The following is a 22,451-nucleotide window of genomic DNA, read 5'->3' as shown; positions in this document are numbered from 1 at the left end:
TTTTATTGTGAAGTCGGGGTCACAGTGCAACCGGATGTGTAGTTCCGACACACATCCCGCATACGGAGGTAAATATGGCGGCCACAACCTCTCCTGTGGCTCCTGAGAAGACTGATAAAGTCCCACCGGCCATGCCGTTCGACTTCTCTCAGCCTCCGGTGATCGAAGGCTTCAACCCGCTGCCGAGATTCAGTGAGGAGACGTTCAAACAGAAATTCACCCGGAAAGCCAAGGAGAACCCCTTCGTCCCCATAGGTCAGTTACACAAGCGAGTGTCGCAGCTCGGCAAAGTTGACACGCGAAAACAATCACTACACTAAGTTATTGGGGACGTGACGGACGTGTTGCCGTTAGTAGGAGGGTGTGGCGCCGTGTACTTTAAAGTGGAGCTAAGCTAGTTAACATCAGCATCACTCTGTTTGGTTTCCGCACTTCCATTTTGCCCTCGTCTCGCGTTGTGTAAAGTAAAGGGTAAGGGCTCTTATTTTGTAGGAGCGACATCAGGACAGCGTGTCCTTAAACCCTACTGTCTTTAAACTCACGTTATTGTTGAAAAGGTGAATTGCTAAGGATGAATTTTAAGGTTTTACATTAGAAAGCAAGCTATACATTTGTTAAGTTTGTTGTTTTTCATTGATGAATCAAATTATCAAATGAGAAATATCCATTGTAGATGGTTTCTGTCGAATTACGATATTAGTGTTCAAAGAGCAGCAGCATTAGTAGATATAATGCATGGATACATTAAGGGGTCTTGAAGGTTCAGTTAGGACTGACTGAACTTGAAGACACCTTGAAGCGTCTTTGCCCTTTTTCGTTCCTGTGCGTTGAATCCCCAGCAATCCGAGTCTCTGTTTCTCCCCCTCCAGGTTGTTTGGCGACAGCAGGAGCGCTGATATACGGCCTGCGGGCCTTCCACCAGGGGAAGACCAGGCAGTCGCAGCTCTTGATGAGGGGACGCATCTTCGCCCAGGGCTTCACTGTGTTCGCCATCATCTTTGGAGTCGTCACCACAGCCGTCAAATCCAAGCCGTGAAAGACGGAGCACGACTCACCCGCCTTCGCCAGTGGACTGATCTTATCTTTCTGGATGAAATGTTGATAATTTTTGCAGCCTTGTTGCAATACTTTGCAATGGCAACAATATTTATTGTTACTTGTTTGACGATGGTTATATTTTTCCAGCGGCAAAAGCGTAATGAGCTCCTCCCCAGTAGTGAGCAAAATTATCTTTGTTCTTTTTTTTCTGCAAATGTACACATGAATGTGAAGGTACTGAGATAAAAATTCGGAACACGTCTTTCCTTTCTTCACTTGGATTCCAGAACATCACGCCTGACTGAGTTCTCAGATTTTATAGCAGCTGAACCTGCTGTTCTCTCCTGAACACCAGTTCTAAAACTAGGCACAAACTTTTTATTTTTTTTAATTTTTTTTACAGGCACTATCAGACGGGTTATTAAAAATAAAATCAGAGAGTGTCTGCGTCAGCAGGGCCCCACTGGTGAAGGCTTGCAGACCGGAACAGCCCAGCGTCTGCCTCGGGCGACCTGCACTTTCAAATGTCCCTTGAACATCCTCCCGCGCCCTGTGAGATAAACCCGAGTTCTGCACAAAGCGTCTGGCTTCAGTCCCTTCGTGTCTGAATTAAAACCATACCTGTCGAGAAAACGCACTCAGACTCAGCAGGCGGCGGCGGCCCTGTGTAACGAACATCTGAAGTTTGAGCTTTAATTGCTGCTGTTTGGGCAGTTTCACAGGAGCGCGTCATTCAGTAAAAATAGTCTGAAGCAGGGATGTTAACAATGAATCAATTATCGATTAATTGTGGATTAAGAATTTAATCGATTCAATTAAATTGAATTAGTTGCAATTAATTGAACATTGTTTACACAGGCAGGAAATGGCAATTGACCTGTGGATACTGTGATAGTCATAATATACATAGAACAAGTTACTTTTAACCAACTTTTTAAAAAAAAAAATAATTTGGAAATGTGACCCATTAGAAGTCAATTTAGTCAGAGGATAAATGTTGAGGGTGTTTTTACTGTTCCCTAATGTGAAAATGGCTCACATTGGACCCTCAAGATTAAATAATGTGTTCCTTACACATTTTTCATTGTGAATTTTAGGTTCTTCGGAAAAATCGCAGCTTATCAATTAATTGTTAATCGATCGATAAGGTCAATCAACTAACGATTAATGAATGAATCGATATTTTGCATTGCTCGTCTGAAGACATTTTCAAGGGTGGATGTTGGCACCGCAAAGCATCGGCTTCGACGGCCAGAACAAAAACACACGCACATCACTTTTTTTTGTCATACTCCACTGACTTTATTTCCAGTTTCCCCTTTCAACATTCACTTTTGTTTAATCTTGTCTAAATAGGCAACATGTGAAACAACAGATGAACTTGACACCTTTGCAGAAATCATATTGCGATGCACATGGTGCGTCGAAAGGAGTGAGTGAAATGACGCGCCGCACGAGCCGGTGATCTTGTGCGAAAATTTAGGTGATGGTTGAAATCTTTGGTTGCATTTTATTGAATTTTTTTTTTTTTTTTTTTGAACCCTTGCCTGATTGAAAAAAAGGGAGATTCATCTGGATAAACACTCAAACTGGAGTAAGAGCTACATCAAAAAAAAGGCCACAAGCTTTCAGTGGGTTCAGTTAGGAAGTGAAGATCTGCAAATAAGAAAGAAGAAACTGGCGCGGCGATGCAATGCCCTCTCAGCTGAGCTCCACATGAACATCAACGTCACTTACAACTGAGCTGAAGAAAAGTCGTTCGCTACTTCTGGAACAGTTCTTGCTTCAGTTAAATTAATTTCTTGCCACACTGCTGTGAATCTAATAAATAAAGTCAATGGGCAGGCTTTGCTCACAGCTCATGTGTGTGCATATTAAAACGTCCTAATTGGAAAATGTGTGCAAATGGGGGGGTGGGGAGAAAACAAACAAAAGCCTGTTCCAGTGCATCACCTTCCTCTCTGAACCCACCTTTATGCATTTTCAAAACAAAAAGAAGCTAGCTAAGGTAAATATGGTAACCATGGGTATTATAAACAAGTGTGTGAACAGACTGTGTGTGTTAGGACTACATTGACAAGAGGCATTCGTGGTTACAATCTAAGAATATGCGACAGTGCTGAATAAGTGTTTGACCTAAATGCTAATTTATAAAAACTAATTGTGAACCCAAAAATATTGGCAACAGCATGCAAGTGGGGTTGACCTACTAACATTTCATAAGTTAAAAGTCGAAAGGAAAATTCAATTTGTACAGTGACATTATTTTCTCTTTGCTAGTTGCACTGGTGAAACTGGCAATCTAAAGGCTCCAAATAATAATAATAATAATAATAATAATGATAATAATAATAATAACAATAAGAGTATTCATTCCTCCCATCACGCAGAGTGGGATTAACTCAATCAGTATAATCAGTGTCAAGGAAGGAAGGAAGGAAGGAAGGAAGGAAGGAAGGGGGCGTCTTAAAGGTTATGAACAGAGCGGGGATTATGAGGGGACGGGGGCATCTGAGCTCTTCAGAAGCAACGTGAGGTTAAAATTCAAAAAAGGCAAAAAAGTGTCTGGACGACAGCGCTCCCCCGCATCCCTCTAACGCACCAGAGGGGTCTGTTTGAGAGAGATGAGCACAGATCGCATCCGGGAAACATCCTTGGCCTGTTTGTTGGTTTTAGGATTGAAGTCGCACAGTCGGGCCACCCTCTCCCATTCGGATCCCGGGCTGCTGCCGTCGCTCTCGGCCAGGAAGGCCTCCTCCGATGCTCTGCAGGGGGGCGGGGGGGGGGTCGGAGACCAGAGAGATTTCAATTGCATGCAACAATTTTAAGAGCTGTTGCCATGACAGCAAACTGATTTCAGAAACATCCGGTGCTTCATCACAAGATTCACGTCAACGACTAGCCAGCAGCCATTAATTGAATATATCATGCAAGCAACACCATACACGTTGCAGAACTATTAGGTCTACATTGAAATTGGAAAAAAAAAAAATTCCTTCACAATAAAATGCTTATTTTAGCATTATATTACAAGCCTTTATTAATCCCACATTGGGGAAATTTGCATGCTTTAGGGAAAGAAATCAACTGGGGGAGGGTTTTTAACGACAATAAAAAGCACAAGAGTTCTAAACCTACACAAAGCCTATAACATCAGAGTTGGGCTGTTTGTAGAAAGCCTTGTCAGCAATCCTAGTACGCAGGCAAGGCCAAGACAGCAGGAAAAAAAAAGGAGAGAGAAGAACAGTTTCAGTGTCAAACGGCAAGCACAGTGATGTTAGTCAGGCTCAGGGTGGGGGGGGGGGGGGCTGTCTGAAGCACTGAGAAACAGTTCCAGTTGAGGACCAACACAGGGGTTTGAAAATGGTTCACACTGTGAAATGTGCAAGAAACTGCGTTGGAAAGATTCGATCAACTACACACTTTGCTTTACTGGAAACAAAATCTGTAGTTTGCATTCCATCTGACTGGCGAACTTCCTGTTCTGTTTTTCCAGGCATGCAACACACACACACACACACACACACACACACACACACACACACACAGCTGTGGGCTAACATCTCATCAGAGGATTGTCTCTCAGTGCGTTCAAGAACACAACGGAAGGGAGCTATTAGGGCAAAACTAGAGCGTGTGAGTGGCGAGCAGTGATACCGTGCCAGACTTGGACAGAGTCTGTTGGAAAGTGTGAGAAAGGAAAAGGGTTAGAGGAGGACAAGGCTGAAGACATCTGGCGAGTGTGACGTACGCTGAACTGCTCACCACGACAACGTCGCGTCTTAAGGCAAGAGATGTACCGCCCCTATATATTAGCGACTAACTGCAGTGGCTTGCACATTCACTGCTCCACGTAATGCATTGATTTCGTTTCTGCCGGTGGCATAGATGACAAACAATTTGACTTCCTGCTTTTCACCGTGGCAACTGAAACCCGAAAACTGATGAGAGATACGTAAACCTTCACTAAACAAAATATCCCCCAATGCAAGGTTCGTGTAAACAGCCTTTCTGCAGCAGCACAGCGCTGATTATATACTTGTTTGCTTTGAGATTATCCTCAAAGCAAATGTGCAATAAATCATTTCCTTTGAGGATTGCCAGTTTAATCTCACGCCGCCCAAGTTCAAAGTAGCCCTCAAAGCGAGAGGACACAATAACGAAAGCAGCTGTTATCTCTCGGTGCTCTCTCAGACCCTCACCTGTTGTTGGCCTTGTTCTTCTCCATCTGCTCACTCTGGTGCACGTGCCACTCCTCCAGCTCCTTCTTGGCTTTCTCCTTCCACTCGGCCTCGGCCGCCTTGGATGCAGAGTCTTGTCGAGGAGCAACGCGAGAACGTTGTCAGAGAGTAAAAAGCAAGAATTGTGCAATGATGTGAGCAGAGGAAAATTTGGTAACACAACTGCCAAGCTCTGGCAATAAAATACAAGTCAAGCTGTGGTGCGATTCATTCCACAGGGAACTGCTTGCGACTCACCCAGAGCTTCGAGGCGTGCCTTCTGCTCCTCCCTCCACTTTCGTAAACTCTCCGGTTCTTGCCTCTGAACATCCACCTGTGCAATGGCTGCATAGCTGTCTGTTGGCCCATTGGACTCCTTGTAGAAGAAAAAGAAAAACATATTCTGGGTGGATAAGGCATCAACTTGTGGCATCCACGCGACAACGGAAGAGGATTAGGGCCATAAGAAGAGAAACAAATGAGGACTCCCCCCCAAAATTTTGCAATCAATGTCAACGTGAAGCAAGTCAAAATTTTGACAATATAGTCGAAAGTCTAGAGGAGTACTTCCGTTCTCACCAGTTTCCTGTTTACTGTGGGTGAACCTTGTGGGATACACCTGTTTACTTTTAACTGTGGGTAACTGGGTTAATCCACCATCCATCCAGTCTACTTGCCAATTTCCACTTCATTTGCATTGACTTTATTCATGAAATTTCTACTTTATTAACAAAATTTTGATTTTATTAACGAAATTTCAACTTTTATCTCGAAATGAAAACTTAAAAATCTTCTTCCACAAATATTTTTTTTCTCTTCTTGTTGCCTTAATCTCCTTCTGTTTATGTAAAGGAATAATGCTGATTTAAAAAAAAAAATTTTTTTTCAAGAAACCTGGTGGGCGGTTAGTAAGGCTCTGCAGGTTGATGATGACGTAAGCTCACCTGAAACATGTCCCCATTCATCGTGGCAGGCTCTCCTCCGAAAGGGTCTGACATTTTTTTTGCGGTGAAATGGAGAGAGATTAAAGTAGAGGTGAATGTCCAAAGGAGTAAAGCGACCTGTGCCCTCCCTGCGTTGACTGTGCCGGGCAGTAGCCTGGTTCCTAACTAAACTGAGATCTCAGAAAATGCGGTGGCACCTGTTTGGCCGCTGATGCGCTGAACGCACCATTGTCAACGAACATTACAGGTTTTTCAAGTCAAAGTTACAGTGCATTGTCTCCACCACTTGGACACACAGAGGTCACACGTACCGGGTAGTAGCCGACGGAAGTGAAACAATAGCACAATTGTCGACAATATTATGTCAGAAGGATGTTTATTGCGTTAATTACCAGCTAATTGAACTGCCTGCAAAAACACATAAGCTACTTTGAGTCTGACCTGACACACATATAATAAACACATCTGACGTCGTAAATACAGGTCTGCCATAAAACTCCAGCGCACTATCTTTTTTAAGATAGTGTAATTAACGCCTATACACAAGGCTGACCTGCGCTACTGCTTACACAGGCAATGCCCCCGTCAGAAACCGGTGTTTTAGCTTTAGCTTCACTAGCCTGCTACCAGGATGGTTAGCCGTGGAGCTAACTCACCATAGTTGACACACTGTGGCGGGGACGACTGCTGGTCGTCCGCTCCCTCTGCCGCCGCCAAGCCGTCTCCGTCGTTTTCTATCCCCGCTATCTCGCTCTCCTGTTGAGCCAGGAAGGCAGCAGCTGGGTCCTCTTCGGCTGTGTGCGCTCCGTTGTCGGCCATCTTCCACGAAAGTGTTTATAGAGTTGAAGCTAACCTGCCCTTTGTAGGCTCCACTAGCTTGCTAACGTTATGGTCACAGCCCCCTTAATTTAACAGCCCGGCAGCTTCAAAGCGACTGTCCAAATGACTATTAGTATGTTCCTGTAATATCTGTCCCTACAGGAATATCCCAGAGGACGACGGGCTGGGGGAAAAAATCAACTCAATTGTAATGGACAAGGCTTTGATTCGAGCCACTCACTGATGATTCATGATTTTCTTCCCACTGAACTCCAGTGATGATGGAGCAGGGCAGCACCCCGCAGGGACTTTCGCTTCTGCTGTCCTCTGTCTCCATCTGCTGCCACGCTGTGGTAAATGCAGCTTTTATGGGTTTGTGTTCATAGCAGTCACGTTAACTCAAACGAATAAATATATGGAGCACATTTGATTTACCGAAACATTGAAAAACAAAACAAAGTTGACTAATAAAATAGAGTTTTACTGATCAAATATAGCATTTGAAGCCTGTAGTTTTTTTTCTTTCTTTTAAAAAGAAAAAAAAGAAAAGAAAAAAAAGAAAAATAGTTCTTTCTAGGCATCTAAATGTTTCCAGGCATATGTAAAACAGTAGTAGTTGATGACACTTTGATCCTATTAAAGGACTTTTATTTTTTCCCAAACTACTCCTTTTGCTGTTTTGCCTTTTCCTTTCTACTTTGTCATTTTCAAGTACTGTTTTCCATGTTTGGCATCCGTTCAATCACTCCTCCATCCAATGACGCTGTTGGGTTGCTTTCTTTATTGTAGTGCCTTTAATGCCTGCCCTGAAATACTTGACCTTGAGTCGAGTCAATGAGTTATTAATCAAACAAGTAGACGCCTGACGTGTGTGTGTGTGTGTGTGTGTGTGTGTGTGTGTGTGTGTGTGTGTGTGTGTGTGTGTGTGTGTGTGTGTGTGTGTGTGTGCGCGCGCGCGCGCGCTCGCTCGCTCTTCCCTTACAATTATTTTTAAAAGAAAAATAATTGCATAGTTTTTCCAGCGAAAAGCGCCTCCTCGTCCCGACTCCGGTGCGTGGAGTGAACCACGTGGTGAGTGACGTCACCGGCAGCTACTAAAGGGAATGTGAGGGGATGGTCCCGCTGCTTGCCGACTTTACTGAGGGGATCCACGGTGGCTTCCTGACGGCCGGTTTGAGGAAGTCCCAAAGTTAGCCCACCGCTCCGCTCACCCAGTGAATTTTTAATTTTATTTATTTTATTTTTTTTAGAGAACCTCCAGGATTCTGGCCGCGATGTCTGACCAACAGGGCGGACAGGAGGTAAGCTGTTGAATGACCCACAAAAAACTCTCTGTTGTTCAGCTCCAACTTTGGCAGAAAGTTCTAGTGAACAGCTAACTTTTTACACCGCGACGAGAGTTGTTGACTCGCGCCTGTTGTACTTCGCGGCATCTTATGCGCGAGACTCGAAGAAGCATTTTGTTGTCGGCGCCACGGTAGAAGAAACTCCTTCTTGATTAGAACGGCGGAGCCAGTGTGCTTTAAATGGTTGTCTTGGACACGGCAGTGTCATTGGAAAAGGGCTCTGCTGCGGCTGAAGCCCCACGAAGAAGGCGAGTCCTGTCGGGCTGTTATTCCGTCATCTTAAGTAGCCGCGTCAACGTTAATGAAGCCGCGGGGTGCTCGCGCACTTGATGGATCGCTCCACCATCGCTTCCTATCGAGGGAGAGGCTGTTTTAAACTGGTTGACAAGCCTCCAGGTTCACGCCGTCTTTTCTTCTCCCCCACACACCGTGTCTCTGTCTCCTTTTTTTTTTTTTTTTTTTTTTTAAATGACCCGTGTGGCATTTTAATCAATGTATAACAGGTCGCAGCTACAGTCTGTATCTGTCGCTAGTGGGTGCAGCCTGTTCCCATCCACTGTCTTCAGATAGACTTTTCAGTGGGGAAGTGTAATAAGGTTCACCCTGGCACTGTATAATACTCATGCTGTCGCGGAGGCTGTTTGTTTATCTTTTAATGACGCAGCCTGTCAGTCTAGGACAGGAGTGGGCAAACTTTTTGACTGGTGGGGCCACAATGGGTTCTAAAATTTGACAGAGGTGGCCGGAGCAGCAGCAGATGGATGGAGTGTTTTGGTGACCCACCTCATAGGAGAAAAACATATCCGTCATGGGGAGAATGTAGAAAACATGTTCTTTAATGTCAATTTGAAAATGAACAAAATTGTTACAACAAAATATGTCTTTGGAGCTTTACAGTATTTAGCTCTTTATTGAAATGACTCACACAACACTGACAAAGTGGATGAAATGCAGCTATTTTATTACTTACTTCCTAATATTTTAATTTATTCCAGTTTGCCAGGCTGGATGAAAAAGTTTAACGGGCCGCACGTGGCCCCCGGGCCGTAGTTTGCTCACGCCTGGTCTATGTGGACAAATACATAAAAACAAAACAAAAACAGAAATGTCAGCGCTTTTCTATAAAGTGGCTGCTCCAAATGTGCTATATAGGCTGGAGACTGGAGCAGCGGCAACTATTTTCATTTTTCTCTTTTTGCGCGGCTGCAGAAATGTTTTTAGAAAACATCCATATTTCAATGTGATGCTCAGCACTGAGCAGATTTAATAACACAGTCCATCAAACGGCCACAAATCACAAACCAACACAATTAGGCAAAACTCTCGCCAACCCTAAACCTGAAATTTCCGAGGTGGGAAGCGGCAATTGTGTGACCTCCGCGCGGCCTGTTTTCTGGAATCGCTGAAAGATGTTTAAACATGTTTTGCCAACTTTTCGGCTGCAGCCCCGAGAACCTCTCTTTTAGTTTTCCATATGTGAACTCCTCTATTGCTTTAGGAACCTTATGTCACTGTGTAATTGCCGGTTTGGTTGCACTCTTGCTTCCTGAAGATATGCAGCCTGGCTGTATTTCCGTAGTGGTTGCGTTGCCTTGCCTCGCTCGCCTGCTTGTCTCTTCCTCAAGAACACTTTAAGGAAGGGAGGGGCGGCGGGGGGTGAAAAAAAGAACTAAACTTGCGCGTCTTCTTGGTGCAATATAGGGGTAGTTGACGTTACCTTCTCGCCGCTCTCCTCTACCACCACCCCCCCTTTCCCTGTGACTCATGCGGGTGTTGGGCTGAAATAGTTCGGTGTAGTTTTACATTCCTTATATAGCCTCCGAGGAGTGAGTGGAGAGGCTGGGGCTGGCCTGTGTCACAGTGTCGGGGGTAGGGTTTGCCAACGCTGAGGGAATCTGCTTGCCCCAGCGCTCTGACTCTCTAGCGTTTCTCCTACCAGGCTCGGGCTGTCAGTTGGCCCCTTGAGGACAAGGTAGGGCCCTGTTCCTGTTTTTTTTTTAAATGTAGCATGGCAGGTAGCTGGGTTTGTGTGTGTGTGTGTGTGTGTCTGTGTGTCCTGAGGTGCTGTGACACCTGGCAGGCTGACGGAGTGGGCGTGAGAGGGGCCGGGGGAGGGGGGGTCCTCTCAGGTTTGGGTCAGTGGTACGGCAGGAACTCAGTGGGGAAGAGCACAGACAGTCTCCCAGCTCGGGTTCCTCGGGTTCTTTGAATTACCGTATTATTGGGTTGGTTATGACTGTGTTGGACAAAAATGAGGTCATGGAAGATCACATTTCAGGCATATGACCGACATATTTTCGTTGTTTTTCTCACATTATGAACTTGTTTTTTATTTTATTTTAGTTCATGGTCAAGTTACAACCTAAACAGGAAGTTAGATGGACCCTCTATGAAAGTCTATTATTGTTGAGTCGCTGTGCTCTTTGCTTATTGTGGAAGATGGCGTTTTTTTTTTTAAAGCAACGCAATCGTTTTCCTGAATTTCTCCAGAAGGGCATGAATAAAGTACTTACAGTATCTGTCTGTCTGTCTGTCTGTCTGTCTGTCTTTCTGTCTGTCTGTCTGTCTATTTCCATGTTGAAACGGTGTTAAAATATTTTTTGCCGTAGCTTCAAGTTCTTTTTCACTTACACATCAGTGGTAGGTCTCCCAGCTCGATCATTTCCACCTATGACCATGCCATTAAATTGCTTACCGTGATTACTGCCAAAGCATAACTTTTCCAACTTTCACTAATAAACACTCTGTGTGGACAAGCTGTGTGTGTTGATCTACCTGCAAGTCTGCCTGGATTTCGTGTCCTCTGTTCTCATTCATTAAAACTGTGTTTCTCTTTCGTTTTACTCCCTCGAAGGCGATGAACGTGTACACAGTGACTCTCAGCGGCCCGGCGCCTTGGGGCTTCAGGCTTCAGGGTGGCAAGGACTTCAGCATGCCCCTCACCGTGTCAAGGGTAAGCAGCTCTGGAGATGCCCACTTGTAATTTTCTGCATCTGCGGTCGCCGAGGTCTCCGCACACTCGTCCTGGAGGTCTGCGCGAAGGATCACTCCGCACAGCCATTTATGTTTCCCTCAAGCCTCGGCGCAACAGCGTCGGCCCGCTCGACCATTTATTACTCCTGACCCTCGCACTGTATATGGCGTCTCTTCGCTCCCTGTGTTTATCTCCAGTGAGTTGCGAGTGAGCCGCTATCTTCTGTCTGGATTCCTTGTCACGATAGCGTTTACTGGTCCTTGTTGGACTCGCCTGCAGTTTGTTCCGCCGTTCCTCTCAGCTACCCATGTTAGGTCACTGCCTCCTCCCAGCAATAATGCTCCGATATAAACTGCTGTCGCCGTCGAGGAGCGCGCTAGCCACTTTTCCAGGCCTTATAAGAGCAGCGCTGCGCCGCTTTGCCTGGCAAACGCGGCAGACTTTCAAACGGAGCTGCACACGCATGTGCAAAAAAACAAAAGTCGCCTCAACGTGGCCGATGGCCTCTAGCGCACACAGATGCCACATTCCATCATGCACTTGTTCCCAGCCTGTGTAGGAATACTGGCTGGCTTACGGGGCTCATGTATGAGTGCGGTTTGGATTTGCATCGTTGGAGTAATGAATTCTGTTGAAGGCCGGCGGGTGCCTTTTAATGACACGATGAAGAGCTGAAACTGCAGTTGATGCACCGGTACCGACACCATTATCGGGTATTGGTACCGATACCGAGGTTGAGTGCTCTACTTGTACTCTTGAAACACCTGTTGATACCACAACACAGATGTCTATCGACAGTATGACAATTTTGTTAAATTTGAGTTTGTACTGCAGTGAAAGCCGTGACAGTCACCCCATCTTCTAGGAAAACTTGCTTGCAATGTTGTTTAAATCACATAACATAATAATTTAATGTGTAATGCATTATTAGGTACTCAGTATCGGTATCGGTGAGTACTGAAATGCAAGTACTCGTGCTCATTCTGTAAAAAAAAAGTATCATCAGTGCATCCCTACTCATAATGTTATACAGCAAGTCTTTAATCCTTGCTCCACATTAATTTGCCAAACAATGAGTGTTAAAATGAAAAGGCAAAGCCAAGAGCCGCACGTTTTATGTTCCTTTGATTAGCATCGTGTGTGTGTGTGTGTGTGTGTGTGTGTGTGTGTGTGTGTGTGTGTGTGTGTGTGTGTGTGTGTGTGTGTGTGTGTGTGTGTGTGTGTGTGTGTGTGTGTGTGTGTGTGTGTGTGTGTGTGTGTGTGTCTGTGGTTTGTTACGAGCCGCGAGGAGGTGTTTATGTCAAACTGACGTAATCCCGCGTCGAAGGCAGCCGTAATCACCTGCCCTGTCAGTACACGTCTTGGCTTTTCTCCCTCCTTCTTCTCAGGCAGAAACACAATGTTCCACTTTGCTTTTTTTACGGCGAGAAACACTTTGTGCGGCTCGTTAAAAAAACGAAACAAAACAAAACAAAACAAAAAAAAACGGCCCGCGCTGCAGAAACCTTGCTTGACGAATGACCCCGGACGTAGCGGAGACGCTTCCTGGGGCTCTGGGAGCGACGCTGGGGAGGGACCCGGGTCTAGACTCACCAGGTGTGCTGCAGGGTTGAATGTCAGCGGGTGTGTCGGTGTTAGTCAGCCGGCTGTGGGAGGCCTGTTTTTCTGCAATCCAAGTTTAGTACATATGCTGATTATTATTTCTCCCCGACTCACAGACACAACACTTGCTTTTCTCTGCTTTTTAGGGCTTGTTCTAAAACTGATAATGACTCCCGTTGAGGTTTAAAAAAAGGAAAAGGAAAAAGAAGTCATGTTACCTGGGTTTACCCCCTAACGCTGATGTAGCGGCTGGACTTCTTGCCACTCATCCACGGCTAATATCCCGGTGCCTTGTTCGGGCTCTCTGCCAGGCCTCCGGGCTCAGCACTTATAAAGATGTGACAGCTTTTCCTTCTTTTTACCTCTTCAGCACTGCCGTCTTTTCCGACTGCAGCCGCCATAAAGGACCTGACAGTGAATGAAAGAGGAAGAAAACAACCCGGCAAGGGATTGTAAACCTCTGAGAAATATATATATGTCCTGACTCAGTGAAAGGAAGACGGCGGCGAGGTCTGCACTCACCGGGGCTTACACCGGAGGAATGCACCACCACCCCCGACCCTCCACCCTCTCCCACAACTGGCTCAGAGCTGATGAGTGTCTGGCCCCCGCGCGGGCAGTAAAAAGTCATCACACAATGAGTAGGAGTGACGCGACAAATGGCTCAGTTTGATATGCTGTGAGGCGGAGAGATGACGGCGATAACTCCCGAAAGGTCGATACGTCTCAGGCCAAAGCGTTTTCTTTGTATACATTGGCATCATCTACGCTTGATTTGTGGGTAACTCTCGGCCATTTGGTTCATTCAAGTTGGGTTGTTACACGGCAGACTGGAGAGACGCCACAAAATTACAAACTTTACTAATTTGTTTGTTGCCTATTTTCACATTGTGAAATCACTTCCTGATCTGTCTTTCACACAAACTGTCTGATCAGATGAGGTGCTGTAAGAGTTTTGACAGCTAAATTTGATTGAGTTTTATTCAGAGTCTTTTGACTAAAATGTCCATTAGTTTCAGTCATAATTTAACCAACTGAATTGTTTTAGTTTCATTCTAGTTTTTGTTGATGAAATATCAAAGTCATTTTAGTCGACTTTCTAAATCGTTGTTTCCTTCCTCAAACATAACGAGCTCTGATCGGGTCTCATCTCTGGCAGACATTTATTTAGTTATCGTCTTGTTTTAGTCTGAAAAAAAAGGTTGTTGACGATAACTATGACAAAATTAACGCTGGCAAGAGCTATTTTTTCACAGTGGATATTGCACATTATGTTGATGTAATATAGTCACCAAGCATAGCGCAAGAGTGAGCAGTGGTTAGGACTGTATAAGTGTTTCAACAGAGCTATTAAGTATTTTCATATTATGCATAGACATTTTTTTAAAGCTGCTTCTGTCCTCTTCTGCTCTGCTGTCTGTGGAGACTTCCTCTGTGGGCGGGGCTTAGGCCCAGGGCTGGCCCGCTGAACCTACCAGATGTGCTCAGATTTTTCAGTTTCAGACCAATTCGACAGTATGAGATTTTGATCAGTGTTTCTGTTAGAATGTTTTTTCAGTGCTTTTTTTTGGGATGGTCAATTAATTTCCTTAAAAGAACACCGCAGAGTAGCCCAAAGAGAGACGCTGCACAATAACTTACCGTCACTTCAAGTTAAATGAAAGGAGGTGGAATATATATATATCATATTTATATGATATATATATGTCATATTTATCAGATCTCTGATACAGGCTAACCACACGCTCAGATATTCAGCCTAATTTCATTTTTTTTTCCTAATCAGCATCAGAAACAGAATCAGAAGCACGTTTATTGCCAAGTTAGCTTCACATTAGCAACTTAATGAGCGTACTCCTGATGGGAGTCATTGCACCAGTTCCTGAGAAGGAGCAGACTGGTTAGCGTCAGCTCCTGGATGCCGCATAACAGCACGCACCTTTCACCTTGGATTTCAACCTGTTCTCCAATCTCCCCCTCTGCCCCCATTTGTTTTTATTATTACTGTCAAACTCAACACAAGCCAGGACAGGACAGGCCGCTGTAGCGAAGCGGATCGTCGTCGCTACGCTTGTTTTTCTCACGTCAGACTGTGAGAGTCCTTGCTGAGATCAAGTCCCTGACAATGAAGAGTGTTGCTTAAGGTGAACAAGGTCTATTTTTCCTCAGTAAATAAAATAATGGTCTCGATGGCCGGATAAGTAAACGGCTGGTCAGTGAACCAGCGCCGTGGTGGCGGCGGTAGGTCGGCTGTTTGCTCGCTATGAATTCTCTGTGTTTCCTTCCTGCTCCGTCCCCGAGAATAGAAACCTATGCTTTCTCAGCATTCCTGACATTTTTCCCGTTATCCACCCTGCTGCTGCCAACAGACGGTTCTCTTGTCTCCCGTCTGTATTTAATATGTCTCCCCTTCACTCCCCAACCACCCCCCTCCTCACTCGTAGAACATCACCAACAACTGCGGTCTTCCTGGGATACTGGAACGGGGGTGATGAGTAAAGAGCAGAGCAGGGCCGGGCCAAGACAAACAGCAAAGTCACTGTGTGATGAAAAATAATGTTTGGACCCTAGCATTGTACTGACACACCTATTAAATATGTTAACAAAGAACACTATGTGTATAGTGTTTGGTACATTTAATTATCTCGGTTTTTAGTTTTCTTGGCCTTGTGTTGTCGTGGTGGTGGGCGCATAGAAATACCTTCCAGCAGATTTTTTCGCAGAAAGTTTAAAAAAATAAATAGACTGACTCACTTACAGCCCAGTGCAAGCTGACCCTCCTTCCTGGTGGAGGATAAACGCGGGTCGCTCGCCGCCTCTCTGTACTGAAGAATCGACTTTTCTCTTGGGGCTCAGAATTAAAAGTGTCAAATGGGTTCAAAGCTGTGATTTTAGTATCGGCTGTATTTAAGGATGCCAGGTTGGGTGAAAAAAAAAATGCGTTGTCGCTCCCCCCCACTGTAACCTGCAGCCTGGTCGGTGCCCATATATTTTAAATCTCACACCTCTGCTTTGCAGTTCTATATTTGCCGGTTGTTTTCTTTTTTTTTGGGGTCCAGGAGACTTTGCACAAATGTGTTCTCGCGAGTGGAATCAACAGCCGTCGGCAAACAAGGCTGCGTTGATATTAACCCGACGTGCAGCCGTGCCGTCGAGCTTTTTGGGTGGCCTCACTCTCGGTGTCTTGGGCGCTGTTCTTGTTTTTGACTTGAGCCTTTTGTAAATGCTGCAGGATTATCAGCTGTCGGGGCGTCTCATGTGTGGGTCGGACGCGGGTCAAACGTCTCATAGGGGCCTTGTCAAACCACCAGCATCTCCTTCTATGAAAACAGACCTGAATGTCTGTCTGCAGTCGAGCGTTCGACCCCTCTTCCACAAAGTGCTGAATACACCGTTTACTCTTTCGTAACCTACTTTTCTTTTCTTTTTCTTGTATTTCTGGAAAGTTCTTCGATCCCGAGAAGATGGAACTCTGTAAAAATGATCTTGGCATGTCGCCCCCCCCCACCCCCGCACTTAAACGCACACACACCCAACGCCGTCATATCCCTACACGATAGGCATGAAATTAAGGAGTCAAGCTGTGGTCGTAATATGTTGCTGTTTCCACAGAGTCCCTGCGGAGTCTCCAGCCGTCTCAGGAGGCTCCCGGTATACCTGCTCCAGATCCAGTGCCATCCCATACGCTCACATATATAATGAAACCACGATGCGGGGCTTGGGGGGAAGGGACATGCAGGAGGAACATATGGTTTGTGTCCACAAACGCATGCCACACTGATGAAATCAAACCTTCCAGGGAAACGTTGAGTTAAACGGTGTGTTGGGATCTGCCGCAGATGGATGTCGCTGACTTTCTGCGCGTCTCTGTTTGACTTTTACGCCATATGTTGCTCTGTCTGTTTACATCCCACACGCATGCACCGAACCCTTGGAAAAACCCTTTGAAAGGAAGGGGCTCGTTAAGGGCATTCATCAATTATTCAGCACCCCGTCGGGGTCCCTCTGTGTCTAGATGGTCCGTGACGTTGTGATCGACTACAGCGGCGCTTCAAGCGAACTCGCTGCTGAGTTGCGGCGCCGCCGCGGTCTTCTTCACAAGCAGGCCCAACACATGCTAGCAGGTTTGGTTTTCCCTTTCCTGGCGGAGGGGGTTATTTATAGAGTTCCATCAGCTGTGCCATGTGAGTGATGTAAGGACAAACCGGCCCCTCAAATAGCTGCAGAAAGAATAAAAGTGAGCGGGTGTAGAGTTACACAGGCCAGATAGGTTTATTGGTTTGCCCACGAAAAAACAAGATTGACTTGGAGCAGGTACGAGGACCTGGCTCACCTGCAGGCCCGTCCCGGGAACACGCTTCAAGGATGATTTATGGAGATTGTGGTGTTTTGTTTTTTTTGTTTTTTTTTGTTGGCGGTGGCGGGGGAGGTTGCGTAATGCTTTGAAATCCAATATCTCATCGAAACGGCTCTGCTGCTGTGCTTTGCCAGTCAGCCTCGAAGCAGGCGAGCTAACTCGCAGGCTAACGCTGCTTTGCTTGGTTGCGCAAAGACGACGGAGCAAAAGTTCAGCCACATTTGCACAAAATTGAATGTTTGTAAGAAGCCACGTCACTCACAACCCTACTGGCGGTGAGCTAGCGTCCACGTCAGTAGTAAAGGTAAGGCGCAAAATGGAGCGGCTCCAGGAATGTATTTTCCGCTGTAGCTGCGTATTGACGAAGTTGTGGGTGGGGGGGCTGTAAAGAGGGGTGTTGGGTTTCTGCTAGCACCCTACCAGTCAAAGGTCTGTGCGCAGCAACTTTAAGTGCTGCCTTCTCAAGTGAGGGGGGATCAGCTGCACTTTGAACCTGAGCCAGGACTGCAGGTGTCACCGTCCATCACTTCACGCACGCTCACTCGCTCGCTGGCTAGCTCGCTCACACACCATGGACTCCATCTCTTTGAGACTGATTTCCATTGGTCTTCCACTCTGTTTGTGCAGCCCGGCCCGAACCCCAACCTCTATCCAACCCTGACTGAACTTCAGCCTTCAGTCTTAAATGTAAAGATCCCCATCAAGAAATCAAGTTTTAAGAGCCACTGTAAATGTAATTTAAAGTATTGCACCTATAATTTTTTTTAAGCTAGAAAACTAACTTAGAATCAGTAAGTGTAGCTCTTTCGTTTGCTTATACTTTATTTCTAGTATTTTATGTATGTATCAATCTGTATTGTACGCACAGTCGGATAAAGTTTAGGTTCACTTGTCGAGAGTTCTGTTGTCATGATGCTGCTTAATCTCATCCTTCTGGACCTTTCAGTCGAAACGTCCTAATAAACGTACTAATGTCACTTTTCTGCACGGACTCTCTAACTTTCTGCTTCACCAGTCTTTAAAACCACGTCCTCCTGCTCTGCTGCTGCATTGCGTTGAAACTTAAAACGTCCCATATGGTCGAAGATGTGTCTCTCTTGCATTGCGGATGGTTGTCAACGTCTTAATATTTATCAAACCGGTCAGTGACCTGTTGTATTCCACTGGGAAACATTTGCATTTCTCCTCTCTTCCTCCTCGCTTTTCCTCATCTGTTCAGCGTTACGTAATCGTTTTAGCCATTTAGCGTCGAGTGTTTTGTACTATCTTTTTTATTTTTTGTGTCCAAGAGGAAATAATAACCAGAACTCCCGCTGGACCCAAACCGTCTGCACAGGTCAGGGTCACTTTTCAAAAGCATCATTAATCCAAGCCTCTACTTTCTCTCTGAGACGCGGCGGCGCGCCGCTCTCTTCTCTTTACTCCCCACTAACCCCTTTTATCCACAATTCCCCTGTATTGCATCCACTGGACAGCCGGAGCCCGAGGCCTTTTCAGTCTGCCTTGTATGTGGCTCGTGGGAAATGTAGTAATCTGATAAACTAACATAAATGCGCTGTAGTGTTATAGTCCAGTGTAGCTGTTAAACGGCTCTGCGGCTTCTCGAGCAGAGAACCGCAGTGGCATCGCGCCTGACTTGCCGCCCCCCCCCCCCTTCCAGATTACGTGTCCAAGACATTTTTTTTTTCTTGCGGACTCAACTTTGAACTTCTTCCAAAAAAAACAGAGAAGTTATATGTTAAAAAGAGAAGAAAAAAAAAATCCTCCCTTGAAGCCCTCTAATTGCTTCCAGTGAGCGCAAATCAAAGGCAATTAAAGTGATGCTTGAACTTGGCTATAAAGTAAGTGCAGCGCAGAGCTGCCCCGGAGGAATGCATCTCCTCCTTTTATTTCACTTTGCTCTGTTTTTTTCCCTCTCTTCCCTCTTTTTCTTCTTTAAAATTCAAGTCAGACTTTCACTTTGTTGTCTTCTGTCGGCGGCGCTTTTCTCTTCCTCCATGAGCCGGAGCTGTCGTCAGTTCGCCGAGCCGCGCTACCGCCCTGCTCGCGCGAGTGTTTATGTTTAATGGGCGGGAATCAAAGGGGCAAAAGGGAGAGTGAGGGGTCGGGGGGGGTAGGAGGGGGGTAGCTTTGCCAAACATGCCTGAGAAGCGTTGATTGAACCTCTGGGGTCCGGGGAGCTTTTGATGAGCCAACATATTCACGGATCCACGACATCAGAGAGTAATCCTAATAGTATTTTTTTTATTGCCAACCCCCCCCCCCCCCTAATGCGAGTGCAGCTTTTTTTTTCTTTATCTGATGTTACCGCAGCTATCTAAGAATTTGACACAAGTCTTGAGTTTTATTAAGCCGCATGGTTGAGCCGACTAAGCCGCTGCTCATGGCGACTTGGCATCTCCTCCGCAGCCGGCGCAGCCGCTGCAAAGCCTCCTCGCTGCCCTTCCCAGGCTCTCTGTTAGAGTCTGGGAGCCTCGGCCCTTTTGTTCCCTGACTCACTGTAGTCTGTCGGCCGAGTGACAGACCCTCGGGATGATGATGTCATTCTCTCAAGTCGGCGACACCGGCTTGTTGGCTCACCTGGAGAGGAAAGTGGAGGCGGGATGATGTTTCCATCCCAAACATGTGGTTCCCGTCTGCGGCTCCCAGGATTTCCTTAAACAGTCCGTAGTCACATCTGCAGTAAATTACGCGAGTGATGATATCATGATGACCTGTTCCTGGAAGTGTTGAGTGAAACACCTCGGTGGACCTGTCAGACTCAGACACCCCGGCTCCCCTGCAAGTTGATCATCAAGTGTTGTTGACAGAGGTTGAGTTTTTTTTTTGTGTGTGTGTCGCTTTGAGTGTCTGGTACTTTTGACACAGCTGTTAAGCAGAAAGCATGCTTTTCTGGACTTGTCTGGATGTATGTTACATTCTAACTAATTGGCAAAAAAAAGCAAAAAAAAAACAACAGTTTGTGTATGTGATTTGATTCGAGTATTTATTTCAAATTTGAAGAACAAAAAGAAAAGAAAACATTTAAAGGTCCTGTGTGTAAAGTTTGGCTTTATTTACGATTTTTATATTGGTAAAAGCTTAAGAAACTATACATAAATACATTAATAAAAGTGTAACTCGCAGTACAATAAAAGTCATTTGGTTTTCCTACCCTTAGAATGGTTCTCAAATATGTAAGAATATACATGGAGCATGGATGTATTATAAGAACTGGATACTGACTGGCAACATGGTATACCGATTATTCCCAGTGGCCACTCAAAGTACTGCAGCAGAAAAATTCCCATGGGCCCAGCATTTCCCCATAGACACAATACAAAAATAAACACGTTGAAAACAGCTGACAGGACGACTGTGACCTGAAAGGCGATTCATAGCAAGTCTTTCTATTGTGGATTTGATTTTGTGGACATTCTCCACAATCGTTCTGATTGGCCAAATTGATCATGTGAGTTACAGAAGCATGATGTGAAGTGACACTCCTGCGCACGCTCTACGGTCTCCCATTAATGCAGAAGTCAAAAACTTTATCGGCTTATGCGCCGGGTGAGCAACCTCATTGAAATGAATGGGCCATCGTCTTGAACTCTGGGGGCCTGACATAGAGAAATAAGGGTCTTGCTCCCAGTTGGTTGCCATCTTGAGTCGCCATTCTTAAGGAAGTCTGGTATGTAAGGAAGCCCACCTGACAGTAACCTCAATATGAAACGCGCTGTCAGGCTGGCTATCCTAAATTCCAGGCTTCCTTAAAAAGTTTACATACTGGACATTGAAACATAAGACAGAATACATATTGAAAATAAGTGAGAAGAAGTATAACTTGTATACTTCTTAAATAATGAGCACTAATATAAAAATCCTTCCTTCCTCGCTTCCAGTTCCAAATTTAGACTCTGGTCCCTCCTTTCATCTCGCCACCCGCCTTCTTCTGACCTCTGGTCCCCACACACACGTAGGCCTAACCTCCGTCTGTTTCCCGCCCTGTGTTCTCTGTCCAGCTGACCCCGGGCGGTAAGGCCGCCGACGCCGGCGTGGGCGTGGGCGACTGGGTGGTGTCCATCGACGACGCGAACGCCGAGGAGATGAACCACGTGGAGGCGCAGAACAAGATCAGAGCGGCGACGGACAGCCTCACCCTCACGCTCAACAAGTGAGTCACCCGGCGGCTCGCGACGCAGCTCGGCACGACGCCGTGCCCTCGCCCGGCCCTTTGATCTCAGCCAGGAGGCGGCACGACCGACCACAGAGCCTCAGAGCCAACCTTAGCTGTGTGGAGGGGAATAAAATTCTCTTGCAGATTTAGTTCATTTAGCATTCAGATTTGCCTGTGCCATTTCATTTTAATTCTGGTTCACAGGCCTGCGAGGTCTGGGAGGTTTTCAGGCTTTTATCTTTTTCGGTTCGATAAAACGCACTTTAAGAAATTGCCGTTGATGTTCATAAAAAGAAGTCACCTGGAAAAATAATCTTACTTGGTCTTGGTTCAGGTGGCAAACACGCCACACTTCTTGCCGTTCCGTGTGTAGGTTTTACTTTCACCTGGCAACAAAAAAAGCACTTTTTCCTGATTGGCTGATTCAAGACAGCTCAGCTCAGCTGTTTGAATGGACTGAGCAGCAGAGTAATCTGCCTTTGCCTCATCCATTCATGGATTACTGATGTGCAGCGACGTTAATCACTTCTCAGGAATGTCATGTGTGAACTAATTGAAAGATCGGCGTCTCGCGCTCTGTGCTTGAGACTTGAGAGCGCTGCTAGAGATGCTCTTATTTTTTTTTTCTAACGTTCTCACGCTGATGTGTTGTTTTTATTTAAAAAAAAAAAAGAAGATAATTTTTTTTTTCATTTATCCAGAAAAATGTTTACGTTTCCATGACTGCACTGCCTTTTTGAGACAATTTATGTTCATTTCGGCCCAGAGGTGACCAGTGGTTGTCAGTGTTGCATATTTGCACATCTGAACTGTTGAACCAAAGCAGACAGAAATGGAGATTTTTCTCACTTGAATCATTTTATGACTGAATAAGGGAAAAAAAAGTACATTTCATTTCTGAACCATTTTAGTACCAGATGTTGACTGGTTCAGAGGAGAAGCCATTCCACTACTCTGACTCACGTTCTCAGTTTTGAAGAAGGGAACTGCTTGAG

General features: G+C 45.6%; 3 protein-coding genes across 8 annotated transcripts in view; 2 read left to right on the top strand and 1 right to left on the bottom strand.

Annotated features, from left to right (window-relative positions):
• The first annotated feature begins 42 nt into the window (after nucleotides 1-42).
• On the top strand, nucleotides 43-2,950 carry higd2a (HIG1 hypoxia inducible domain family, member 2A). Its single transcript, XM_076041610.1, has 2 exons — nucleotides 43-255; nucleotides 870-2,950. The coding sequence occupies exons 1-2, from the start codon at nucleotides 75-77 to the stop codon at nucleotides 1,034-1,036; spliced, it is 348 nt and encodes a 115-aa protein (XP_075897725.1). The 5' UTR covers nucleotides 43-74; the 3' UTR covers nucleotides 1,037-2,950.
• Nucleotides 2,316-7,351, bottom strand: cltb (clathrin, light chain B). Of its 3 annotated transcripts, none has more exons than XM_076041607.1 (6): nucleotides 6,859-7,351; nucleotides 6,203-6,249; nucleotides 5,517-5,634; nucleotides 5,241-5,352; nucleotides 4,177-4,230; nucleotides 2,316-3,803 (listed from the first exon to the last, which is right to left on the bottom strand). In XM_076041607.1, the coding sequence occupies exons 1-6, from the start codon at nucleotides 7,019-7,021 to the stop codon at nucleotides 3,632-3,634; spliced, it is 666 nt and encodes a 221-aa protein (XP_075897722.1). In that variant the 5' UTR covers nucleotides 7,022-7,351; the 3' UTR covers nucleotides 2,316-3,631. The 3 variants fall into 3 exon arrangements, with proteins under 3 accessions (XP_075897722.1, XP_075897723.1, XP_075897724.1); XM_076041608.1 differs by lacking the exon at nucleotides 4,177-4,230 and adding an exon at nucleotides 4,696-4,716 and having other exon boundaries at nucleotides 6,859-7,349; XM_076041609.1 differs by lacking the exon at nucleotides 4,177-4,230 and having other exon boundaries at nucleotides 6,859-7,339.
• A 778-nt stretch (nucleotides 7,352-8,129) lies between these two features.
• pdlim7 (PDZ and LIM domain 7) overlaps nucleotides 8,130-22,451 on the top strand; it is a 39,611-nt gene continuing 25,289 nt past the window's right edge. Inside the window, exons 1-3 of one of the 4 annotated variants that reach the window (XM_076041599.1) lie at nucleotides 8,134-8,322; nucleotides 11,222-11,320; nucleotides 21,302-21,453. In XM_076041599.1, the coding sequence (XP_075897714.1) occupies nucleotides 8,296-8,322; nucleotides 11,222-11,320; nucleotides 21,302-21,453 (278 nt within the window). In that variant the 5' untranslated portion in view covers nucleotides 8,134-8,295. Of the gene's footprint in view, nucleotides 8,323-10,087; nucleotides 10,340-11,221; nucleotides 11,321-21,301; nucleotides 21,454-22,451 lie in introns of those variants that run through there. The other 3 variants (XM_076041605.1, XM_076041600.1, XM_076041601.1) reach the window with 3 other exon arrangements.

The sequence above is a fragment of the Nelusetta ayraudi genome, unplaced genomic scaffold (assembly GCF_046127955.1).
Source record: "Nelusetta ayraudi isolate G7.1 ecotype Tasmania unplaced genomic scaffold, CSIRO-AGI_Nayr_v1 ptg000068l, whole genome shotgun sequence".
NCBI lineage: Eukaryota > Metazoa > Chordata > Actinopteri > Tetraodontiformes > Monacanthidae > Nelusetta > Nelusetta ayraudi.
This window is presented reverse-complemented; position numbering and strand designations above follow the sequence as displayed.